The 21999-nt window shown below is 38.7% G+C and overlaps 1 protein-coding gene across 4 annotated transcripts in view; it reads left to right on the top strand.

The window, feature by feature from the left end:
* Nucleotides 1-21999, top strand: part of LOC140141123 (ATP-binding cassette sub-family D member 3-like) — a gene marked incomplete at its 5' end in the record, with an annotated part of 45758 nt that overhangs the window by 2247 nt on the left and 21512 nt on the right. For all 4 annotated transcript variants that reach the window (XM_072162911.1, XM_072162909.1, XM_072162912.1 and 1 more), the window contains 9 exon segments: nucleotides 2549-2600; nucleotides 5831-5919; nucleotides 13001-13070; nucleotides 14018-14044; nucleotides 14531-14601; nucleotides 15869-15992; nucleotides 16830-16939; nucleotides 18164-18323; nucleotides 19250-19319. In XM_072162911.1, the coding sequence (XP_072019012.1) occupies nucleotides 2549-2600; nucleotides 5831-5919; nucleotides 13001-13070; nucleotides 14018-14044; nucleotides 14531-14601; nucleotides 15869-15992; nucleotides 16830-16939; nucleotides 18164-18323; nucleotides 19250-19319 (773 nt within the window).

Below are 21999 nucleotides of genomic sequence, written 5' to 3'. Positions count from 1 at the left end.
AGGCATTCTGATATAGCAACTCTTTACTTATTATTTACTCTGAAATATCTGGTGAGGATAGGAAAGAGAAGGCCATGATGTTTCGGGTTAGCCCATGACATGCGACGTAAATTCTTCAGGCCTAATAGCCTACCTCCCGGGCGTGCGGCCTAGGTTTACCACCGCCGGGCCTAAAACGCAAGCCGATCCTGACTCCGAAGTTTGGAAGCTGAATTGCGAATGATTAAAGTGTCGTAGGTTTTCTCCGGGATCCCGATTCCATGCTCGCTGTCGTAGGTTTTCTCCGGGATCTCCAGTTTCCGCTTGCTTCTCAAAAATCGGTGATTAGTTGTTTGGTTATCAAAAACTTCCTTCACCCAACATGCCCAATGAAATTTGGGTAGCTGCAAAGATAATTGGTGGATGTTTACAATCTAAGTGCGGCTAGGTTTGCGCCAGGTTCGGCAGCATCCAGCCTATTAATTGTTGATGCGATCTGAAGTACCATGGCAGCGAAATTACAGCGCTTTGAACCCTCCGAGATTTGGGAAAAGGCGCTATATATAAAAGCTAAAATTTATTTTTATTTATTTTTAAAAGCCTATGAAAAATGAAAAACAAATTTGAAGATAAAGAACCCCAAGAGGAACATATAAAGGCCACTTCCAAACAATCAAATGAACAATATATACTGTCAGCCTTTAGTTTGCGTTATGGAAATGCTTATAGGTCTAATCCAATCTCAACTACCACTGAAACTTGAAAGTGCAAAGTGTCCGAGCGTTTTATCAAAGGTAGGCCTTAAACAGTTCCAAATTTTATGTTGATTGGGTAAATGTTGTAAAATACAGCGCGCCCGGCTGAGTAGTTCGTTTTAGAAATGACTGACATCAATTTCAAGATAGCCTAGGCCTACCCGGGGCCTACCTCGGCCTAACCATCCATGGATTAAAATAAGTGTAGGCCTATATTACCCATTTGATGTTTGTACTTTTATTTTTGTAGCATAGGCTTTTTGAAGGCCTATGTATGTTTGTAGGCGCTCCTCGTAATTTATTTCATGAACAGCATGCATGTCATGTTCTTCATCTGCCGTTCAGCTACTGCCCCGGTGCCAATGGCTCAAATAATATTGGCAAGTGTCCCGTATAGGCCTACACATGGTAGGCCTATAGGGGAATGAATTTGCAAAATCGGGAGGGTCTATTTTGGCATGGTGGGGGTATGAAAATAAGCACTTTTGAAAGTTTAGTTAACTTATGGAAGAAAAGGCTTTTTTACCAATTGTCAGGTTTTGGGGAAAATAATCATCTCTTGAATATTTTAAGGTATATAGGCCCTACAGAAAAATAAAATCCATAGGCCTATAATAATACCCATGGGGCCCAGCTAGGCACGAGAGGTGCTCGCGCCGGCACATCATCTGCAATTTATGTGTTGCAGCAAATCTCGGCGATATTCCCTTCGTCATCGTCACTATCATACTCATAATTAGTTTTATGGTTTTATACATGTCATGTAGGGCCTACATAAAATCATCGGAATCATATCTTGGTCATGTTAACCGGGGGTTGAATTTATGAATAAGTAAAATAAGAAGCTGCATGCTTGATGGTGATAAAATAAATAACAATTTATCGTCCCCGCCCGCTTCCTTTTGCAGTCTGACATTTTCTTGCTATTTTCTTTATTTAGGCCTAAGCGAAAACTTCTTCATTTATTTTAATGTTTCAAAAGTTAATAATATTGTCAATTGATTAGATTTGCTTCTGTCCAATAAGCATTTCTATTTACAGGCTTTGTTTTAATCAATAATCATGCTCTCAGAGAACCATCAAATAACAAGAGCCTCGATCCTATCATCCTCCTTTACCATGTCTACAAGTTACACAACTAATAATGTCCGGGAATAATACATAAATGATCATTTTTCATTGTAAAAAAAATAATAAATGATAAATAAAAAGGCCCTCCACTTCCTCTTTTTGGTAACATGTGGACAATCAACTGGTATTTTGTTTTTAATGCTTGACCTTTAAATATATAAGAGGTTGTATTATTGCATCTGATATTTAGATCGCGATCGCTGTTGAAATTGTCCCGGCAAAAATGATAGCACAACACAAAACGCGTAACCACAATGACGTCATCAGGAAAGCGCCCAATTTTCTATTTTTGATAAACAACGCGCGATGTAGCGTCGGAAGGGGGTAAATCGAGTACGTTGTTTTTGTTGTATTTTTATTTCTAAAATAGTTAGTTCTCCAATTGTTTTAGATATTGATTCTATATTTTATGGGGTTTATTTTGGTACCAAATCATATTTTCTTTCAATGGTCCCTTTAACAGGATCTAAAATTGTATAGAATATGGTATGTAAATACCTAAGAGTTCCTTCTCCCTAAGTCTAATCTCCATGGTTAGATCAGGTCTAAAGTAAGACCTGGTCTGATGGTGCACATGGACCTTTGGGTCCAGTCTCTTAGCATGACTCTAAAAACTAAAGTTTATGATCCCTTCATTCCTGTTATGCCGATTTTAACAGTTTCTTATTTTTAACTCTTTTTAGCCGGTTGCTGAGCATAATGAAAGTGATCATACCACACTGGATTAGTAAAGAGGTATGTACTGGAATGTGTGTGTGTGGTGGGAGGGTTATTCATGCGCGTATTTTGGGGGGGGCTTTGGGGGCGCCAGTCCCCCAGGGTCAAAGTAGGGGGCGGCAAAAAGGAAGGGGCAGCAAAAACAGGGCGGCAAAAACGAAGGGGGCGGCAAAAATTGAAAAAGCATAAAAAATTAGAAAAAAGGTTGCTTTTAGGGCGCTAGCGCCTAAAATCCTTTTTTTTTTTTTTTTTTTTTTTTTGGCGTGAAAAAAAATTGGGTCAACCTTTTCGGGCTGTTAAAGAAGGGGCGGCAAAATTGTTTCTTCTTCAGCCCCCCGGGGTTGGGGCGGCCACGGTACGCCACTGTTATTGGTATAAACACCTGATACTGTGGTGTTGATCAGAATACACCTTACTTAACTGTGGACACCCAGCAACAGGGGACATTCTCGGTTCCTTTTTCCCCACCAAAGTATTGCAAACAATGTAATAATGCATGGAGACCATGACTGTTTGCTGCTATAGCATCAGGTCTCGGTTGGATTGTAAAACTTGAATGCATGTTTAATTTGATCCTTCCCTATTGAGGGTAATACCACTTTTTGCAAGCACTGCTTTCCATGTAGGCCCTCATCATACATAGAATGTGTATTATAGTACATGGTAAGTCCAGTGTTGCTAAAACTTTTCAACGCCAAGGTGCAGCGAATTTGCTCACCAGGCCGTGGTGAATGACTCTCAAGTAGTCCAATTTTTAAGATTCCACCAGCCCGTATACAGCTCGTTTTAAAAGCAATTAAAGTATGGAAGCCGCCATTACCCTGCCATCGCGTAGGCCTGGAACACTACCGCGATTTATACCGGCTATATCGCATCCGTGCTCTGCGTTCAAGTCATGAAAAATCGCGCTTGCTGCATCCACGGTTAGACTTTTTCAAGCCTGCTACAGTGCATTTTGTTCAAATGTTGAACAGGTTTTTGAATACTTTTAATTATATTTTTTAGCGCATCCATGAACTTAATTTATCAAATGCATTAAATCAACCAACAATCCCGCTATCCGGGCCAAGATTTATACAAGAAAAATACTGTTTCAATCACAAAAATTAACCTAAATTTCGCGCATACACATAACTTACGTAAGACTTGGCGATAGTCTATTCAGATATTGTTGTCAAGCTCGAGGTGATTGACCCTAATGATTGACAGTTGGGAACGCAGACTGTGCGAGATGCTGAACGCGTATTCGTGGTAGCCAGGTTCTAAAGTGGGTGCTAAAACCTCAAATGGCGACCTCCATGCGTGTACGGGGGGTGCTAAAGTGGAACCAAAACAACAGCGGGAATCGTGTGTTAAATCGACATAGAAAATAACAGGAAGGATCAGCGAAATTTACTGTCAGCCCTCTGATTCCACAAAAAGGTCCAATACCAGTTGTACCCAAATTTAGCATGTAAATCAACCAATTGGGTGGAAAAACACTTGACTTAAAAACTTCCAGTGCTTGAGTCACCCAATTGTGCGGAAAAGCACTTGACTTAAAAACTTCTGGTGCTTAATAGGAAGTTACTCACTGATCAATAAATGGTCACAAAATCCATTGTTCTTACAATTTGGAGCTTCAGAGACTAAAAACTTTCAGAATTCAGCTAAATTAAAAGGAAAATAAGTCAAATTACTGCCACAACCTGACTCTTGCAAAGTAGCCCAATTTGAGACAAGTAGCGGCACAATTTTTTGAGAAGTGTCAAGTGATAGCCAAGTAGCCCAATTGTGCGCCTAAAGCATGGCGTTGGCATCACTGCATGGTAATTTAGAGAATCACATTTACACAATATAATGCAAAAATCAATACATAATTGTGAAGTTTGCAGTGATTTGCAAAAATACAATGACTTGCAGAATTCAATGACTTGCAAAAATACAATGACTTCAAAAAATTGTTTGCAAAATCTGAAGTGATAACTTGTCTGTCTGAACAAGCATGTGCGATTGTGCGGGGGTGAGTGTGCACATGTGTTTGTGAGTTAGTGCATATACATGTACATTGTATGACTGCCTGTATACAGTTCACTGTACGGTAAATTGTTTACATTTAAACTTGATCTTAATCTTACGTAATCAGTGTCTAAATAAAACTTTTTCCTGTCTCATTGACAATATTATCAAGATGTAATTATTGACACTGATTATATAACTTACAAAAATTGTCAAAATCTCTGAATTACAGGTGAAGAGACTTTTTAAACTTGGATTTGCAAGTCACAATGACCAAGAAATAATGCGCAAGCCATACATACCATAAATTGTATTATTGGTAATTGTAACTATATTGAGAAATGTTGAGTATAGTTGGGAGGATTTTTGGTAGCACTCCTCACCACTGCGACACAAGTTTAATTGACCCTACTTGATAAAGGTCTGTTGGCCCATAATATCAGGGTGTTTTGTTTTTCCATCACCTAACTGTAGCGTGTATGACATGGACAATGTTTTATCCAAGATTTTCTAATGCACATATATAAATATATGTGGTATGATCAAACAAATTCAGTCTGATGTCGGGCGTATTCAATTTTTATTTTTCTACTTACATGTACAAAGCATTTGCAAAGCTACATTTTGCAGGAAGCCCCATTAATATTGGACACATCATTCCAATGATATGAGCAGTTGAAGGGTTTCCAAAACAATAGGAAACATAAGAAAATATTTCCTTTGTTTGGCTATATCTCAAAATCAGTATTTTCAACTTCCAACTGATTTGGCTTGATCTCATCACATACACACCAAGATCAAGAATCTGGGGGGTACTCAATTGTGGTTTTAGTAGAGGTGTGCCGGTGAGAATTTAAAAGTGCACCTATTGATATGTACCAATTTTTCAAGAAATTTGGACACATCAATATACAGTGTACCAAAAGTCACAATTTTCAGCCAAATTAAACCCAAATTGTTTAACTTTTTACAAATTTTCCTCCTAGATTGAGGCAAAATTGGGCTATTTTCTGACAATTTTTGGAAAATTTTGAAAAAAAGGACCGATCCATATACCAAACTTGGCCTAGAAAAAGGGGTCATTGATATACCAAAAGGCCGAAAATGCTACCCATGTTTGCAGCGCATCCCCGACCCTGTCAAGAATCCACTTTGAGGACAGTTTTGACCAGTATCTTTCAAATTTTCACAAACAATTCATTTTCATTGAAATAAATTTTACATCTCATATTTTGCTTTGTTTTCTGTAGACTGGGTTTATGTTGTTAGTGGCTGTTTCTCTGGCAGCTAGAACATACTGTGATGTGTGGATGATACAAAATGGTACAGCTATTGAAAGGTAAGATGCTGTACACTACCGGTGGGTGGGTGGGTGGTTGGGTGGGGTGGGCAAGGTGGAGGGTGCAAGGGTTTCTCTGGCAGCTAGGACATACTGTGATGTGTGGATGATACAGAATGGTACAGCTATTGAAAGGTAAGATGCTGTACACCACTGGTGGGTGGGTGGGTGGGGTGGGCAAGGTGGAGGGTGCAAGGGTTTCTCTGGCAGCTAGGACATACTGTGATGTGTGGATGATACAAAATGGTACAGCTATTGAAAGGTAAGATGCTGTACACCACCGGTGGGTGGCACTGGTGGGTGGATGGTTGGTTGGTTGGGTGGGGGTGGGCAAGGTGGAGGGTTCAAGCGTTTCTCTGGCAGCTAGGACATACTGTGATGTGTGGATGATAATTGACAGGTAAGATGCTGTACACCACCGGTGAGTGGGTGGAGGGTGCAAGGGTTTCTCTGGCAGCTAGAACATACTGTGATGTGTGGATGATACAGAATGGTACAGCTATTGAAAGGTAAGATGCTGTACACCACCGGTGGGTGGGTGGTTGTTTGGGTGGGGTGGGCATTGGCAAGGTGGAGGGTGCAAGGGTTTCTCTGGCAGCTAGGACATACTGTGATGTGTGGATGATACAAAATGGTACAGCTATTGAAAGGTAAGATGCTGTACACCACCGGTGGGTGGCACTGGTGGGTGGATGGTTGGTTGGTTGGGTGGGGGTGGGCAAGGTGGAGGGTTCAAGCGTTTCTCTGGCAGCTAGGACATACTGTGATGTGTGGATGATAATTGACAGGTAAGATGCTGTACACCACCGGTGAGTGGGTGGAGGGTGCAAGGGTTTCTCTGGCAGCTAGAACATACTGTGATGTGTGGATGATACAGAATGGTACAGCTATTGAAAGGTAAGATGCTGTACACCACCGTGGGTGGGTGGTTGTTTGGGTGGGGTGGGCATTGGCAAGGTGGAGGGTGCAAGGGTTTCTCTGGCAGCTAGGACATACTGTGATGTGTGGATGATACAAAATGGTACAGCTATTGAAAGGTAAGATGCTGTACCCTCCGGGGGGGGGTGGTTGGTTGGGTGGGGGTGGGCAAGGTGGAGGGTGCAAGGGTTTCTCTGGCAGCTAGGACATACTGTGATGTGTGGATGATACAGAATGGTACAGCTATTGAAAGGTAAGATGCTGTACACCACTGGTGGGTGGGAAAGTGCAGTCTCATGCCTGCATATATGGAATTAACACATTAGGCAGCTCCATTTGAATTTCATACACCTTCTGAGAAAGATTCAACCTGGATCTTCCACAGAGGGAGGGCAAGTTTCAAATTGATTAATATTGTAATTCCATTTATAATTCATTTTCCCCCTGTGGACAATATATTCTAACACCCTCACACTCACAGGGGTAGTGTGGATTTTAAATGGAATAGCCCATTGTGGAAAATTGAATTTAATGAAAAACACTTTGTTGTTGGGAAAACCTATGTGTCATTGGCCCCTGAACATGTTTAAGGATACGATACATGATTTACCGCCAAGTGGCTCATTTCGGAATGCGATCATGAATTTTGAAGCAAAAAAAGTTTCCACAGGCTTCGTTGGGACTCGAACCAGCGATTCTAAACTTCCTTCGATTACGCGTCTGTGAGATCAACGATGACTCGATCACACCATTTTGATTCAAGTGATTTATTAATCAAGGGATATGAGGGCGCTATAACATTTTACAATATCTTCAGACGGTGAGATACCTGAATACATTACATCCTCCTCCTTAAGCATAAAGATACAATAATTGTTCTTGTGTTCACAATGTAACTCAATTGTTATGATGATCAATAAAGTGTTTCACACAACAATGCACATATCTTGGTGTTACAGTCTCTTTTTGTTGTTGTTTCATGTAATTTCACTTGCTCATTTTCATGTACTTACTAACAATAACTAGAACTTAGCAGAGTTTGTGCCCAAGTTGACCTTGTTGAAATTAATGCCAACTTTCTTTTTTCTTGGAATTGTCACTTAACTCTGGTTTAAAAAACTCCAACTTATAAGTCCAACACTATCTACGCTAGTTTGATCAACAAACTTTTCTAACTATAACTTCAAATACATGTAACCTTACAATGTACATGTTCACTATTTTACATGTTATTGGTCCATTTCCATACTTGGTGCCATGTCTGTTTACTTTTCATCTTCATACATGTACCTAGGTGGCGGCTTTACTACACGCCCACTTCTGGTTTTTATAACCTGTGGAGATGACTGTGTATCTTGTACATTTTGTGCTTCTTTACTGGTGTCATCTTCTTGACCTGCACCTGTAGTTTGGTTTTCTTGGTTCAAATCAGGTGGATCTAAGCAGGGAGCTTTTTCATTTGTTTTCATCAGATGTTTGCGGTTCCTTCTCAAATCACCTGTAGGGGTTTTCACTATGAAAGATCTGGGTTCAGGAGATTTTTGAGTCACAACAGCTGGCTGCCACGTACCATTTTGTTGTTGAACTCTTACGGTGTCACCCACTCTCAATTCTGGTAAAAGAGAGGTGGTTCTGTCATAGTAGTCTTTTTGATTTTGTTGTCTGTTTTGCAACTGGTATTTTGCATTTGGCTCCACCTTTGGTTCCAACAACTTTGGATTGACTGGTATGGTAGTTTTTGTCCTTCTGCTCATTAGCAACTGACTAGGTGAACCAAGATTACCATCTATGGGTGTGTTTCTATACTCAAGTAGTGTGAGATATGGGTCTTGTTTACTTTTCATTGCTTTCTTGAGCAGATTTTTCACTGTTTGTATGGTTCTCTCTGCCATGCCATTAGACTGCGGAAATCTAGGGCTTGACATGACATGTTGAAATTGCCATTTATTGGCAAATTCTTTGAGCTTGTAACTACTGTATTGTGGGCCTCCATCTGACACTACTTGATCTGGGATACCATGACGGGAAAATATACTTTTCATGGCTGTGATGGCCCCTTCACTTGTGGTATTTTCTAGTAGCATGATTTCAGGGAATTTGGAGTAGTAATCCACTACAATCAAATATGTTTTTGTTCCCAAATGAAACAAATCGGTGGCAACTTTTGACCATGCACGATCAGGTACTGGATGTGGCTTCAGAGGTTCTTTTGGATTGGATTTTCTATTCTCCAAACACACAGTGCATTTGCTACACATGTCCTGTATTTGATTGGACATCCCTGGCCAGTAAAGGATGTCTCTTGCTCTTGCTTTACATTTGTTTATACCCAGGTGACTGCTGTGCACTTTTTCGAGCATTTCTCTTTGCATTGTTTTTGGTACAATTAGCTTTTCACCTTTAAATAACAAATTTTGTGCGGTATGAATTTCGTCTCTGAAATCCCAATATGGCCTGATTTCATTTTGAATTTCTTCCTTTGAATTTGGCCAGCCAGTCAACACCGTATTTTTTAGGTTTTGGAGTGTTTGGTCCTGATTTGTGGCTTCTCTGAACTCAGTGAGTTTGGCATCACTTATTGGCAAGTTTGAAACTAGCATGTGAACTTGAACTTCCAAATCCTCTGTTTCTTTGTCATGGTTTACTTCTTTTGGTAAGTATGCTCTTGACAGTGTGTCAGCAATCACCATTTCTTTACTTTTACCTGGTTTGTGTATTATTCTTATGTCATATTTCTGCACTGCTAACAATAATCTTTGGATGCGTGGTGGCGCTGTTGATAGAGGTTTTCTTGTGATGGTTTCCAATGGTTTGTGATCACTAATGACAACCACATCCTGTTTCCCATAAATATATTGATGGAATTTTTTACAGCCAAATTGGATGGCAAGCATTTCTTTTTCTATCTGTGCATAGCCTTTTTCTTTTTTAGTGAGCGCTCTTGATGCATACGCTACTGGGGAACCCTCTTGAATTAATACTGCCCCCAGCCCATCCTTGCTTGCATCTACTGATAATTCTACAGGTTTGTCTACATCATAATACCTTAGTGTGGGCGATTCGGTTGCTAGGTTTTTGAGTTTTGTGTACGCCTCCTCTTGTTGTTCTAGCCAGTGCCACTCAGTTTTTTTTGTAATAAGATTCTGAGTGGGGCCGATGTTTCTGACAGTGAAGGTATGAACCTTCCGATGTATTGTATCATCCCTAAGAATCTTTCCAAATCTTTCTTTGAAGTTGGCGTTGGCATTTCCAGTATTGCTTTGACTTTGGCTTGGTCTGGCTTAATGCCTTGCGCGGTGAGTTTATGTCCTACGTACTGAATTTCTGTTTGTGCGAACATGCACTTTTGTTTGTTCAGTTTGATATTATTCTCGCGTAGGCGCTCAAAAACCTTTTGCAACCGCTCGTCGTGTTCTTGTTTGTTTCTACCATACACTAGTATGTCATCAATGTAACATACCGTGCCTTCTACACATTCTATGACCTGTGACATCCGTTTTTGGAACACTTCGGATGCACTATGTATACCAAATGGCAATCTCAGAAATTTGTATCTACCAAATGGGGAGTTAAAACAACATAGATCAGAGCTTTCTGTATCTAACGGAATCTGCCAAAATCCGCTGTTGGCGTCCAAAATCGAGAAGTATTGGGCTTTGTCCAATTTGCTTATGAGCTCATTAATTGTAGGGATGTTATATTGCTCCTTTTTTATAGCCTGATTGAGCTCTTTGGGATCCAAACATAGTCTGAGCTTGCCATTGGGTTTTTCAACGATTACTAGTGAGTTGACCCAATCGGTTGGATGGTCTACCTTTTCTATTATATTTTCCTTAACTAGTCTATCCAACTCCTCTTTCAGTCTGTCATGCAGCGCGAATGGCACTCTTCGCGGTGGATGAATTACTGGTTCAGCGTCTTCGTTTAGCTGTATGTGGTGTTCTTTGGGCATGCAACCTATGCCGTCGAAAACATCTTCATACTGGTCAGCTATGTTGTAGGATGTCTCGACTTGATCTACCCTTTGAATGAGGTTGAGTGCCACAGCTGCTTTTAGCCCCAGGAGATTTTGACCTTCATTTACTACATAGAAATCTAGCTTTCTGTGACTACCTTTGTGCCTTACTTTTAACGTGCATATGCCTATCGCGGAGATTCTTTGGCGATTGTACGTTACTAGTCTGTTCTTTGTTTTTCTGATTGTGACATTTCTTGCTACCTGATCATATGTTTTCTTGGATATCAGGTTCGCTTTTGCTCCAGTGTCTATTTTCAGTGGAACACGCTTCTTCTTAATGCGTAGGTTTACCCACCATTCGTCTGCGTCTGTCTGTGTGTTGTCATTGCTCCAATGAACAGTTCTTGAATGTCGGCTTCTTCGTCATCGTCGGAAATTGCATTTATGGTCTTTGTACGGCAATATTCTGCGAAATGATTTGGCCTTTTGCATTTTCCGCATTGTTTACCCCATGCGGGACATTGACGTGGAGGGTGCTGTCTACCACATCTGCTGCAGGTGTAGTTATTTGAACCTGTTTTTGGTTCGCTGTACCTTTCACGGTTTTTCTTTGGTCGAGCCCCTGTGCCTGATGGCTTGTATGGCCTGTTTACATTTACTTTCTGGATTGTTTCTTCAACATTGTCATTGTTCTTGTCAGGATTATTTATGTTCTCTATTTGCTTTTTACTATATTCACTAGCACGACATATTTCAATGGCCTTTGTCAAGTCTATATCTGGTTGACTGAGCATCTTTTCTCTCAGGTCTTCACTCTGTACCCCAAATATAATTTTGTCTCTGATTAGACTGTCTGTGAGGTGTTCAAATTCGCAGTCCTTTGCCAAGATTTTCAGTTCAGTTACATAGTGATCGATTTTCTCACCATCCTTCTGGTCTCTGCTAAAAACTTGTTTCTAACGTATGCTTGTGAGGTGTGGCTTTTACAGTGTTCTGTGAACTTTTCCTTTACTTTGACTAGTTTATCTTTATCATCGGGATTGTCCCATTTGAAGGTGTTGTATACGCGTAATGCGTCTTCGCCAATGAGTGTTAAGAACATGGCTGTTTGCTGATTATCAGGTTTATTTACCTTGCCTGTTGCTAGCATAAATAGGTCGAAACGTTGAATAAACCATTTCAGATTATCCGCTGGGTTTCCGTCGAGGCGTAAACCTTTTGGTGGATCTATTTTGTCCATGTTTACGGTTCGTTTTCGTGCCCTTTTTCTGACACCATGTGAGATCAACGATGACTCGATCACGCCATTTTGATTCAAGTGATTTATTAATCAAGGGATATGAGGGCGCTATAACATTTTACAATATCTTCAGACGGTGAGATACCTGAATACATTACAGCGTCTAGCGCTTTACCGCTCGGCCACCGTGGCAGTTGAGCGGATGAGTGTAATGATAAAAGATAAATCTCATAATGCCATCTTTAGCCTTTTGTTTACTAAAAAAGACGCATTTTGTAAAGATATATTAGCCGTTTTATGCATAAATAGCACTTAACGTTTGGGAAAGGTTTCAAACAAATAATAAAGACACTGATGTGATGATGAAATTGCGTAAGTCGGGAATTATCTGCGTCGCAATGATTTGTTTTGGTTTTAGGAATTTGACCTTAAAATTTACGACTTCATGACATTATCATTCGAAATCAACAAAAGATATTTCAACACTATATGTCCTCAATCTTTCTCTAGAATGTTTTGTACATGTATGTGAAATAGCTTCAACAATGGTTCGCTGCATAATGGTAAAAATAGCCTTGACCTAAAAAAGGCGAGAGGTACCATATTTACGGATTCAGGCTAAATTTAAAATTGATATAAAACGTTTGTTTTTGATCGATTACAAAAATTAATTTTTGTCGTATAAAGAAATTGTATCTGGCGTGAATTACACTACAGTTTTTATTCCTAGGGCTCTTTGACTCCTTCAAATAATTTTTTTAATAATAGAGTGAATCCCCTGGCCCTCTATAATTACGCACAAAAGATCGAGTCCCCTTAAAGCAAAACCACCTACATATGTATGTAGCCTCTTGGCAGCTTTGTTTTAAACATGTTCTAAAGCCACAAGTATATACATAGGAGGTTTTCCTGCCCAACGATGACTTGTTATTGCTCATTCATGTTCTCCCTTATATTTTTTACAGTGCAATCATAGGACGTGATGTCAACAGATTTAGGAAGTTTCTGTTGAACTACGTCTTGGCGATGCCTGCGGTAAGTTTTAATTGAGACATGGACTTCATATGCATAATGGGCTGTTCCATTTGAAATCCATTTACCCCTTTATGGAAGACATGACCTTAATCTTCCACCCAGGGACTGAATTTCAAATGGGATTACCATTTGAAATCTGCACTCACTATGTGGGAGATTAAGGTCATGTCTTCCACAAAGGGTATGCACACATGTTTTCATGTTCTGTAATTATAATTATGTCAAATAAGGGGGGTTGTTTCAGAAGATCATGCACTTCCCATATCAATTAAAATTTGCCATTTTGGGACATTTTCTTTCTTTTTTCTTAAATTTTGAAGTTATTTTTTAAAAATGTTAACCGTACCCAGAATATAGTTGTATTTTTAGGTAAAAAAATGTGGGAAAAATTGCCAAAAACAGTAACGAAAAATGAATTGCACATTTTCCATTGGCATTTTTTTAATTCCTCTAGCTCTGGGGAGGGTTTTTTCCACTCTGGGGCAACCTTTTTTAGCCTAATCCATTGATAAAGAACATAACGTGTTTTTTCTGATCTAAAATGGCGTGCATAAGTTGCAATTTTAACTTGAATTTAGTAAGTTGTGAAAGAAGAAAATAGAAAAGATGGATTGTGTGACTTCACTGTTGAAATTGTGGGATAGGCTATTACGACAGCAGTTCATAACAATTAGCATGTTTTCAGCGAGTTGGCCATTGGACAAGTTTGGAACTATGAAGCTTTCATCAGGAGTACAACATGTAGCTCTGACTTCTTCAGGACAAAGTACCTAACAATCAGATTTGCCTACTGATGACTCTGAAAAGAGCCATTCATTGAAGACTGCCCCTTGTCAGCAGAGAACAAGAGTGTACAAGATTTGGTGGCCCTGAAAAGAGCCGTTCCCTGAAGACAAATTGATAGTGCTTAAAATTACTCAATGTTTCTTGTTTTTTTTACTTTTCAGATCTCACTTGTAAATAATCTTTTGAAGGTAAGTCTCTGCTGTTGTTAAGGAGGGATCATTATGTTGAATATTTTATTGAAGTAAACAATATTAACATCCATGAAAAGAGATGTTGTTGGGATTTAATGAGTCAATCCTACCAGGGTTCTAGCTATTCCAAGTTAAGTGCCTGCTAATTTTACTATCTACTATCCAATTAGAGTGCTGGCTTGGGGCACAATCTTTTTGGCGAACGTAAGGGATCCGGGACTAGACATGGGGGTATGATGAAAGAATCATGTGTTAAAAAAATTATATAAGAGGTTTTATTTTGGTTATTAAAAAAGAAACAGGCTTGGATTTTCGGGATTTTGACCCAGGCGCAGAGGGTAACGCAACTTTTTTTGGCCTTAACAGGGTACATGCATCAATCTGTGCAAGAGAGTACTATTTTTTTCTGAAAGCAAATGTAAGATAACGCAATTCGAAATTAATCTATTCAATTTTAATGCTATCGAATGTGTTTTATTGCAGTATGGATTGAATGAGATGAAATTACGGTTTCGAACTAGACTCACCAAAGCACTGTATGATCAATATCTCAGGTAAGATGCTTTTGCAAGGTTTAAAGAAGTAGATCAGTGGTCCATTTCACTAAACATTTAATCTTTAGTAACTCAAGTAACCGCTCGTAAAGTTACAAATACCCAATACTAGATGTTACTTTATGAAGGGTCCCTGTAGTAAATCCCTATTTCTTATGAAGGGTACGTAAGTTTAGTGAAATGGAACTTACGGCTCATCATAAGTTACGAACAATTTCGAGACTTGTATATGAAGCAGCGTAAAGTTTAGTTAAATAGACCCAGGCCCATAGCACTCGGTAGTAAATTCCTATACAGATTTGTAGTCGTCTCATTAGTCTCCTCCACAGCCCATGTGATTCCACTCACTTGGAATCAAACAGGTGGTGGAGGAGACTGCATGTTCATAATGTACATATGCCTGTCAGTTCTATGTATGTGAACTATGTAATGACTAATTATGAGTTTTGCAACAGATTTGCACACTAAACTCTCAGGGCACATTATCAGTGCAACTTATAACATACATCTAACATGCATGCCCTTCAAATTGATATTTGCCAGGTGAAAGACCACATTATCTTGGAATTAAACAGTTTTATAGAATCTGGAGTCTCCTAAGAATAACTAATTTCCTTTCCAACAATGTATACTTTTACATATCTTGCATTAATTTATGCATTTCTGAGATGGCACAGTCCCCTTAATGTGGTTATCTGTAGTGGTTCTGAAACAAGTTGTGAAGATATGATGAAGAAAGTTAAATAGTTACTCAAAACATAATTATTAGCTAACCTGAGAGCTTTTGGAATGCATCGCTATTCCTTTTTCACTCAGTAGATGGACTGGTGACAGATGCTTGTTACTGGTCAGAGACTGTCAGACTTGTGATATAAATCCCATGTCTAGCTCTGGTAGTAAGGAGTTGTGAAGATTGTTGTTACCATGCCCACGGCCGCGGATATACTGTGGTTCACATCAAATTTGGTAGTGACATCAATGATTTTTTGGGCGGTTGCGCTGCAAAATTACTTTTCCTTGTACGCATGTGTGTATGTACTGCGCAATTAACTTTATGCACACGGTTTGATACTACGACCAGCGAAAAATGCATGTATGTTACTACCGAACTTGAGGCGAACCACAGTTTAATAATAACACCGTCTTGTAAGAAGCGTCACTCAAACCTGATGAATGGTTGCAACAATAACTTTGACATGATGTGTCGTACCTTCATTATTCTCTCATAATTTACAGCTTTAAACCATTTGTTTCTTTTCTCCTTCAGGGGTTTTACATACTACAAAATGAGCAACTTGGACAACAGGATAGCCAATGCTGATCAACTACTCACACAAGATGTAGAGAAATTTGCTAATAGTGTAGCTGATCTCTATTCTAATCTTAGCAAGGTAAGTACCTAATGAATACAAACCTATATATCTGTTACAGCTATCCACAGCACTACCAAATTCTGAATTAACCCCATGAGAACTACCTACCGATTGGCCAAAAAGAAGTTTTCATTTTCAATTGGACCAATCAGCAACATTGTTAGAATAATTTCACCACACAAAAAAATTGGGATGAATTATTTGCAAAGCTCCATTCTATTAAAGTGAAGATATCATGTAATTGACCAATCAGAGGCAATGTTAGATCGGCAGGTAGTGCTCATGGGGTTAAGTGTAGCTATGAAGTGTTTTAGCCAGCCATCAATCAATCCACTTCTCATTTGGATAGAGCGTTTGATCCCGGAATAGGCAAATTTAATTCCTTTGACGCATGCCAAGTTGGATTATTCCAATTGAAATCCATACACCCCCTGTAGAAGACATGGCATTATCTTCCACACAGGAGTGCGATTTTCAAATGGGGTTACCTGAATGGGTGAGCGCACCCTCAAAAAATTAGGAAATTCTGGCTATATACAAAAGTATCTAGACAAAAGTAATTTTGACTAAAAATTCCATAAGCATGCAAGTTTCTGCTAAATATCAAAGAAAATGTATATATTTAACTAGCAAGTTTAAAGTCCATATCCATTAAAGTAATTTCCCAGGAGCAAAACAAATCACAGATTTTACTGTAGAAAACAATTGTAGGCCTCTCCAAAAGTACAAAAGTATAGGAGATTAACTAATTTTCCTCCTTTTTGTGCTTTTCCTCTTTTTTGATTGAATCTCCATCACATGCCTGTTACTTGAAATGTTGCTTATGTTCATTTTTTCTTCTTTTTTTTCACCCAGCCTCTTCTAGACATTGCTATTTACATTAGGCAGTTAACAGCAACAATCGGATTCCAGGGTCCTGGTTATATGCTTCTCTATCTTGCCATATCTGGACTTATGCTGACAAGGTAATTTTCATCCCATCCCGTTAAATGAGTTAGAAAATGGAACTGAAAGTGAGCTCCATTGCCTGTGTGTCTGCTAAAAATGTTAAAACCTATATTAATACCCAGTTTTAACCACCCTTTATCAGTGGGAGCTGGTAGCTTAAGGCTGAGTTCATATAGAAGTATACTGTATACAGTATTCGCTATACACTATTCGATCAGGCCAGTATAGGTCAGTTTGCCAATTTTAACACTGAACCTTCGTCTAATCAAATGCTTGTAACTTTACTTCTTGAGGTCACATTGCATTCAATGAGGTGTCATAATGTGCAGAATTAGATAGTATATCTATTAAAAAATAACTTTACCCACATATGATTTAGTTTTAAAATTAGGATGGTATATGCTGCACTAAAATCGAATGCGCATGAATCACATTATACTACATGTAGGTGCTCTCTTAATGACCCGGTATTATGAAATTACCTTGTCCGATTTAAGCTATACGTGTGCACCTGCAAAACGTGCACCATATACCCAATTAGTATACTTCTATGTGATCAAAGATCATGGGTTCAAATCCACGCTTTAGTTTTGTTTTCAAGTGGTTGAACCAGTTGTTTTCAGTTAGAACTACTAAAGGATTAGGATTTAGCTATGTTTCATTTGACAAAACATGGAAATATTTTTTTGATCCCAAAAAATTAGTACTGGATTTCTGGAATTGGGAGTACGGAGCAGGGCAAGTTCTCCCATTGCTCCATTTGAAAATAGTCATGACCATGACCATGACTAATTGTGATGACTAGACTATCTCTATCAGTCGTCTAAACTGGGCATGTAATGTGTAATGCTTCCTAGTGACGACTTAGTAACTTACAGTTCATATTGCATCGGACTTCTGAAAATATTCTATTGTAACTTTGGTTGTGCGCCATAGCGTGACAGATCGACTAGCGTTGCCCGTTGTGACAAGATTGCGCTCTGAAGTTTTAAAAACAACAAACTCGATCAACAGGATAGCTTGGACACAACTGTGCATGCTCTATGCCACAGGAATCCTGTTGCAAAGTCCGTCGAATTTTTCCACATAGTTTTCTCAGTCTTCGACTCAGACATTTGATGAATGAGGGCAGCAGTCTAGTCAATGACACCATGAACAAATGCCCATCCACACACACATTTTCTCTCTGTCCCTCTCTCTCATTTCACAATGTTCTTTATTTCTATCATTTACTACACTAGACTAAGGCGTCCAGTAGGCAGGATGACTGTGCAAGAGCAGCGGTATGAAGGAGAGTTCCGATTTGTCAACTCAAGATTAATCACCAATAGCGAGGAGATTGCCTTCTATCAGGGACACAAGAGAGAAGAGAAAACTATCTATAGCACATTCAAAAAATTGGTAAGATTTAAAGCCATATAAGGCCATAGAACAAAATTAGTTTGATTATTCTGTGCCGTATTTAAATTATTCACAATGTAAGTTTTGGGTGAATTTCAACTGTGATGACTTATGAGGAATAGGCATTTGAAATGTTTATTAAGTAAATTGTAGCATGTTTTCCCTTAGGCCTAAAAAAATTGTTTGATTGGCCTTACCCTAGACTTTTTCTCTTTTTTTGCAAAGAAATATAAAAAATTTAAAAAATTTAAATTAAAAAAAAAAAGTTCCAAAAGCCTTTATCATATGCAATTTACAGCTTAAAATGTGTTTGTAAAAAAAAAAAATTGCCAACTGACCTACCCGAATTTTTTATGTTACGCCAATCAAACAATTTTCTTTTTTAAGTGTTTAGGCTTTATCCAAGATGGCCGTCATCATCCTACGCGCAACTCGGAACATTGCAACTTGCGCTGGGAGTGTGATTTTGCACAACACTTGCAATATTGGGAATTGCAAATACCGTATTTCCTCGAATATTTGCCCCTTCCCTCAAATAAACACCCCACCACTTTTTTCAACCAAGATGTTTCAAAAATGCCGATAATTCCATGCTATCTTGTGTAGTAAGCTTACCAAGTTGCACACATGGTCGATAATAGCATCGATAATTGGCGAAAATCTGGTCGGAAACCCAGAAGTGAACCATTTCAGCGTGAGTTTTAAGCTTACCTAATGATTTTAACGGGAATTATCGTTCTAAAAAAATGATCTCTAATAAACGCCCTCCGTTTGGAAAATGCAACACCGGGGCGTTTATTCAAGGAAATATGGTAGGACTATGGGGGGCAACCTTTCTACTTCTATTAGTAAAATTTTAAATGGTGGCTTGGGTACAATAATGTTTTCTAGACGTGATCGTTACTTGTGCGTTTTCTTCCTTGCAGGTGTCTCATTTGCATGACTTCATCTTCTTCCGTTTCTCTATGGGTTTTGTTGACAACATCATTGCCAAATGTAAGTTTTCTGGCTGCATGAATTTTAACCCCCTGAGCACTACCTGGCCGATCTAACATTGCCTCTGATTGGTCAATTACATGATATCTTCATTTTAATCGCCAATCAGAATGGAGCTTTGCAAATAATTCGCCCCAATTTTTTTGTGTGGTGAAATTATTCTAACAATGTTGCTGATTGGGCCCATTGATAATGAAAACTTCTTTTTGGCCAATCGGCAGGTAGTTATCAGGGGGTTAAGCTGTTTTATTTCTGAAAATTCCAGGGTTTATTTTTTCTTGAAGTTTTTAGCTCAATTGCCACCAATTGTAGCTATAGGCATAGTCCGCATTTCTCTCTGTTTTTTTCTTTCTCTTGCTACATCGTTTGAGCAATGGAGCTGGTAATTTGAGGGAGCGATCTTTGCATGATCGTTCATGATTGTTACTTAATTAGCCAGGAAAATTCGGACGGAAAGTGTGATTTTTGGAGCATTTTGTTACGAAAATTTTTACAAAATTTCAGAGAATAGTCTCCTTTGCAGACTGTTTGTCGTGCTTATCATATTACAAACACTGTTCAAACTCCTTGATCTGGCCATTTTGTAGAAGAGATGTTGAATTTGATTGCTTCAGTGCCGCTTCAATGTTTGCTTTTCAGTGTTGCTTTGCCATACATTGCCAAAGCACCAATTGGGCTCGTGCTGTCTATAGGCCCTTACTTAGCTGTGCACCAGCCATGAGCAAGCAATGTCTCAAATCCTCCCAATTATATTCAGAACCATTGGCAACACTTAGTTTATATCATTGGTAATGAGGTCTGACCTCAAATCATGATTAGTTGAAAAGATAACAGCCCTTATGTAAACAAATGCTTTGTCCAGCTGCTCCAGCACATTTAAGGCTATATTGTGGGAAGTTCAAAGTTTTAGATAATTTAACTTTTCAATACAAATTATATGTTCAGCTACTTCAGTCTTTTCCTATAGAAAGATATAAATCTATACCAAGGTGAAAAATATAAAAGGTACGCCTATTACATGTAAATTTATTTATGCTTAAATGCTCTACATGTCTCTTTCTATAGGAAAAGACAAAAAACAGCAGCTGAAAACATTGATTGAGACTTTGAAAATTATTTAGGCCTACTTTTAAAAACTTTTGGTGAGAAAATCTTAAAAAAATAGGAATTCGGTAGTAGACAAAATAGGAAAGTTAGCATCACCACGCTTTCCATCGTATAACCTTAAATGTGGCGGTATTATAATACGTTATAGCTAGGCCCCTCTACCAGGATGTAATTGGCTAAGTAATCACTTGCAATTGGTATTTTATAGCCACCGTATAGCCTTAAAATTGGGAACCTGGACTTTTCATGCACACTCAGAGGTGATTAAAAATGAAAAAATAGGCCTATTTAAATTAAAGTGAAATGATGCAGTTCATGTGTACGAAGGTGGCTCAGTTTTCAAGTTATGAGCCTTCAAAGTTGACGCTTTTACTTTAACCTTTTCATGCATTTCAACTGCTATACATACATAGCCAATATCTTCTAATTGACATTGGCACTCAACTGTTAATTTCAGTTTTGGAAAAGATGAACAAAACCATGTGAGAAAAAACATGTGATCCTTCAGGTGGGGGTGGTTGGCTTCCCACAACGGCGGAGCTCTTGCGATTTTGTTTTTTTTGCAATTTAAAAACATTTAATCCTAGCACCATAGTGCTGTGATCAAGCCAAATAAGTTGTTTCTCAGGAATATTAATTTTGAGATATAGCCTGTGAGCGCTTTCAACTTCGGTTTTCTTTGCTCATTTTGAGGCCTTTTGGGCTTGTTTAAAATATTTTATGATAACCAGTCGATTGGAATTGCAAATCGATGAAAGTTTCAATGTTTCAATGTATGGGGGTCCTTCCACCTCGTTTTCCCGCTACAAGGCCACGAACAGCGCCCTCACTGTTTTTGACATGCTCTCAAGACTGCAAACCGGTTTCTGTCATTTTTTAATTCGCGGACCTATTTTCTCCATAATTATCAAATTTATGCATAGGCTTTACACTTTTATTTAAGCTATATAATTCGCTACTCTTTCTGATTAATTAGTCTAAAGACCAGCCAAAAATACCTCAAAAAGTTTCTGTATTTTACCGGAACTCATTAGGGTTACACAAATGGTGCATTAATTTAGTGGTGTGCCCCCTATACATAGCCATACATAGCTATTCATGGCTATACATAGCTATTCATGGCTATACATCTAGCTATTCATGGCTATACACAGCCATGCATGGCTATACATAGCTATGCATGGCTATACATAGCTGTGCATGGTTATACATGCACTATATATAATAATACATGGCTATACATAGTGATATGTGGCTATACATAGCTATACTTGTCTATACATTGCTATGCATTGCTATACATAACTGTGCATGGCTATATGGTCATATATGGCTATACATACATAGCTGTTGAAGTTATGAGCCTTGAGATTTACTCCAACCTTCTTTCAAAAATCTTCCACTTGGAAAGATCCTTAAATGAAGCTGTCTAAAGGCAGAGCTCAGCATTTTCTTTGAGGAAAGCTTTATTTTAGATTGCTCTATCTCTTGATGCAGATCATATGTATGCATGTGGCTCAGTTTTCATGTTATGAACCTTCAAAGTTGATGCCTTTACTTCCAACCTTTTTAT

This window comes from Amphiura filiformis, chromosome 19 (assembly GCF_039555335.1).
Source record: "Amphiura filiformis chromosome 19, Afil_fr2py, whole genome shotgun sequence".
Taxonomy (NCBI): Eukaryota; Metazoa; Echinodermata; class Ophiuroidea; order Amphilepidida; family Amphiuridae; genus Amphiura; species Amphiura filiformis.
Note: the sequence above shows the minus strand (reverse complement) of the source record. Positions and strands in the feature narration are given on the sequence as shown.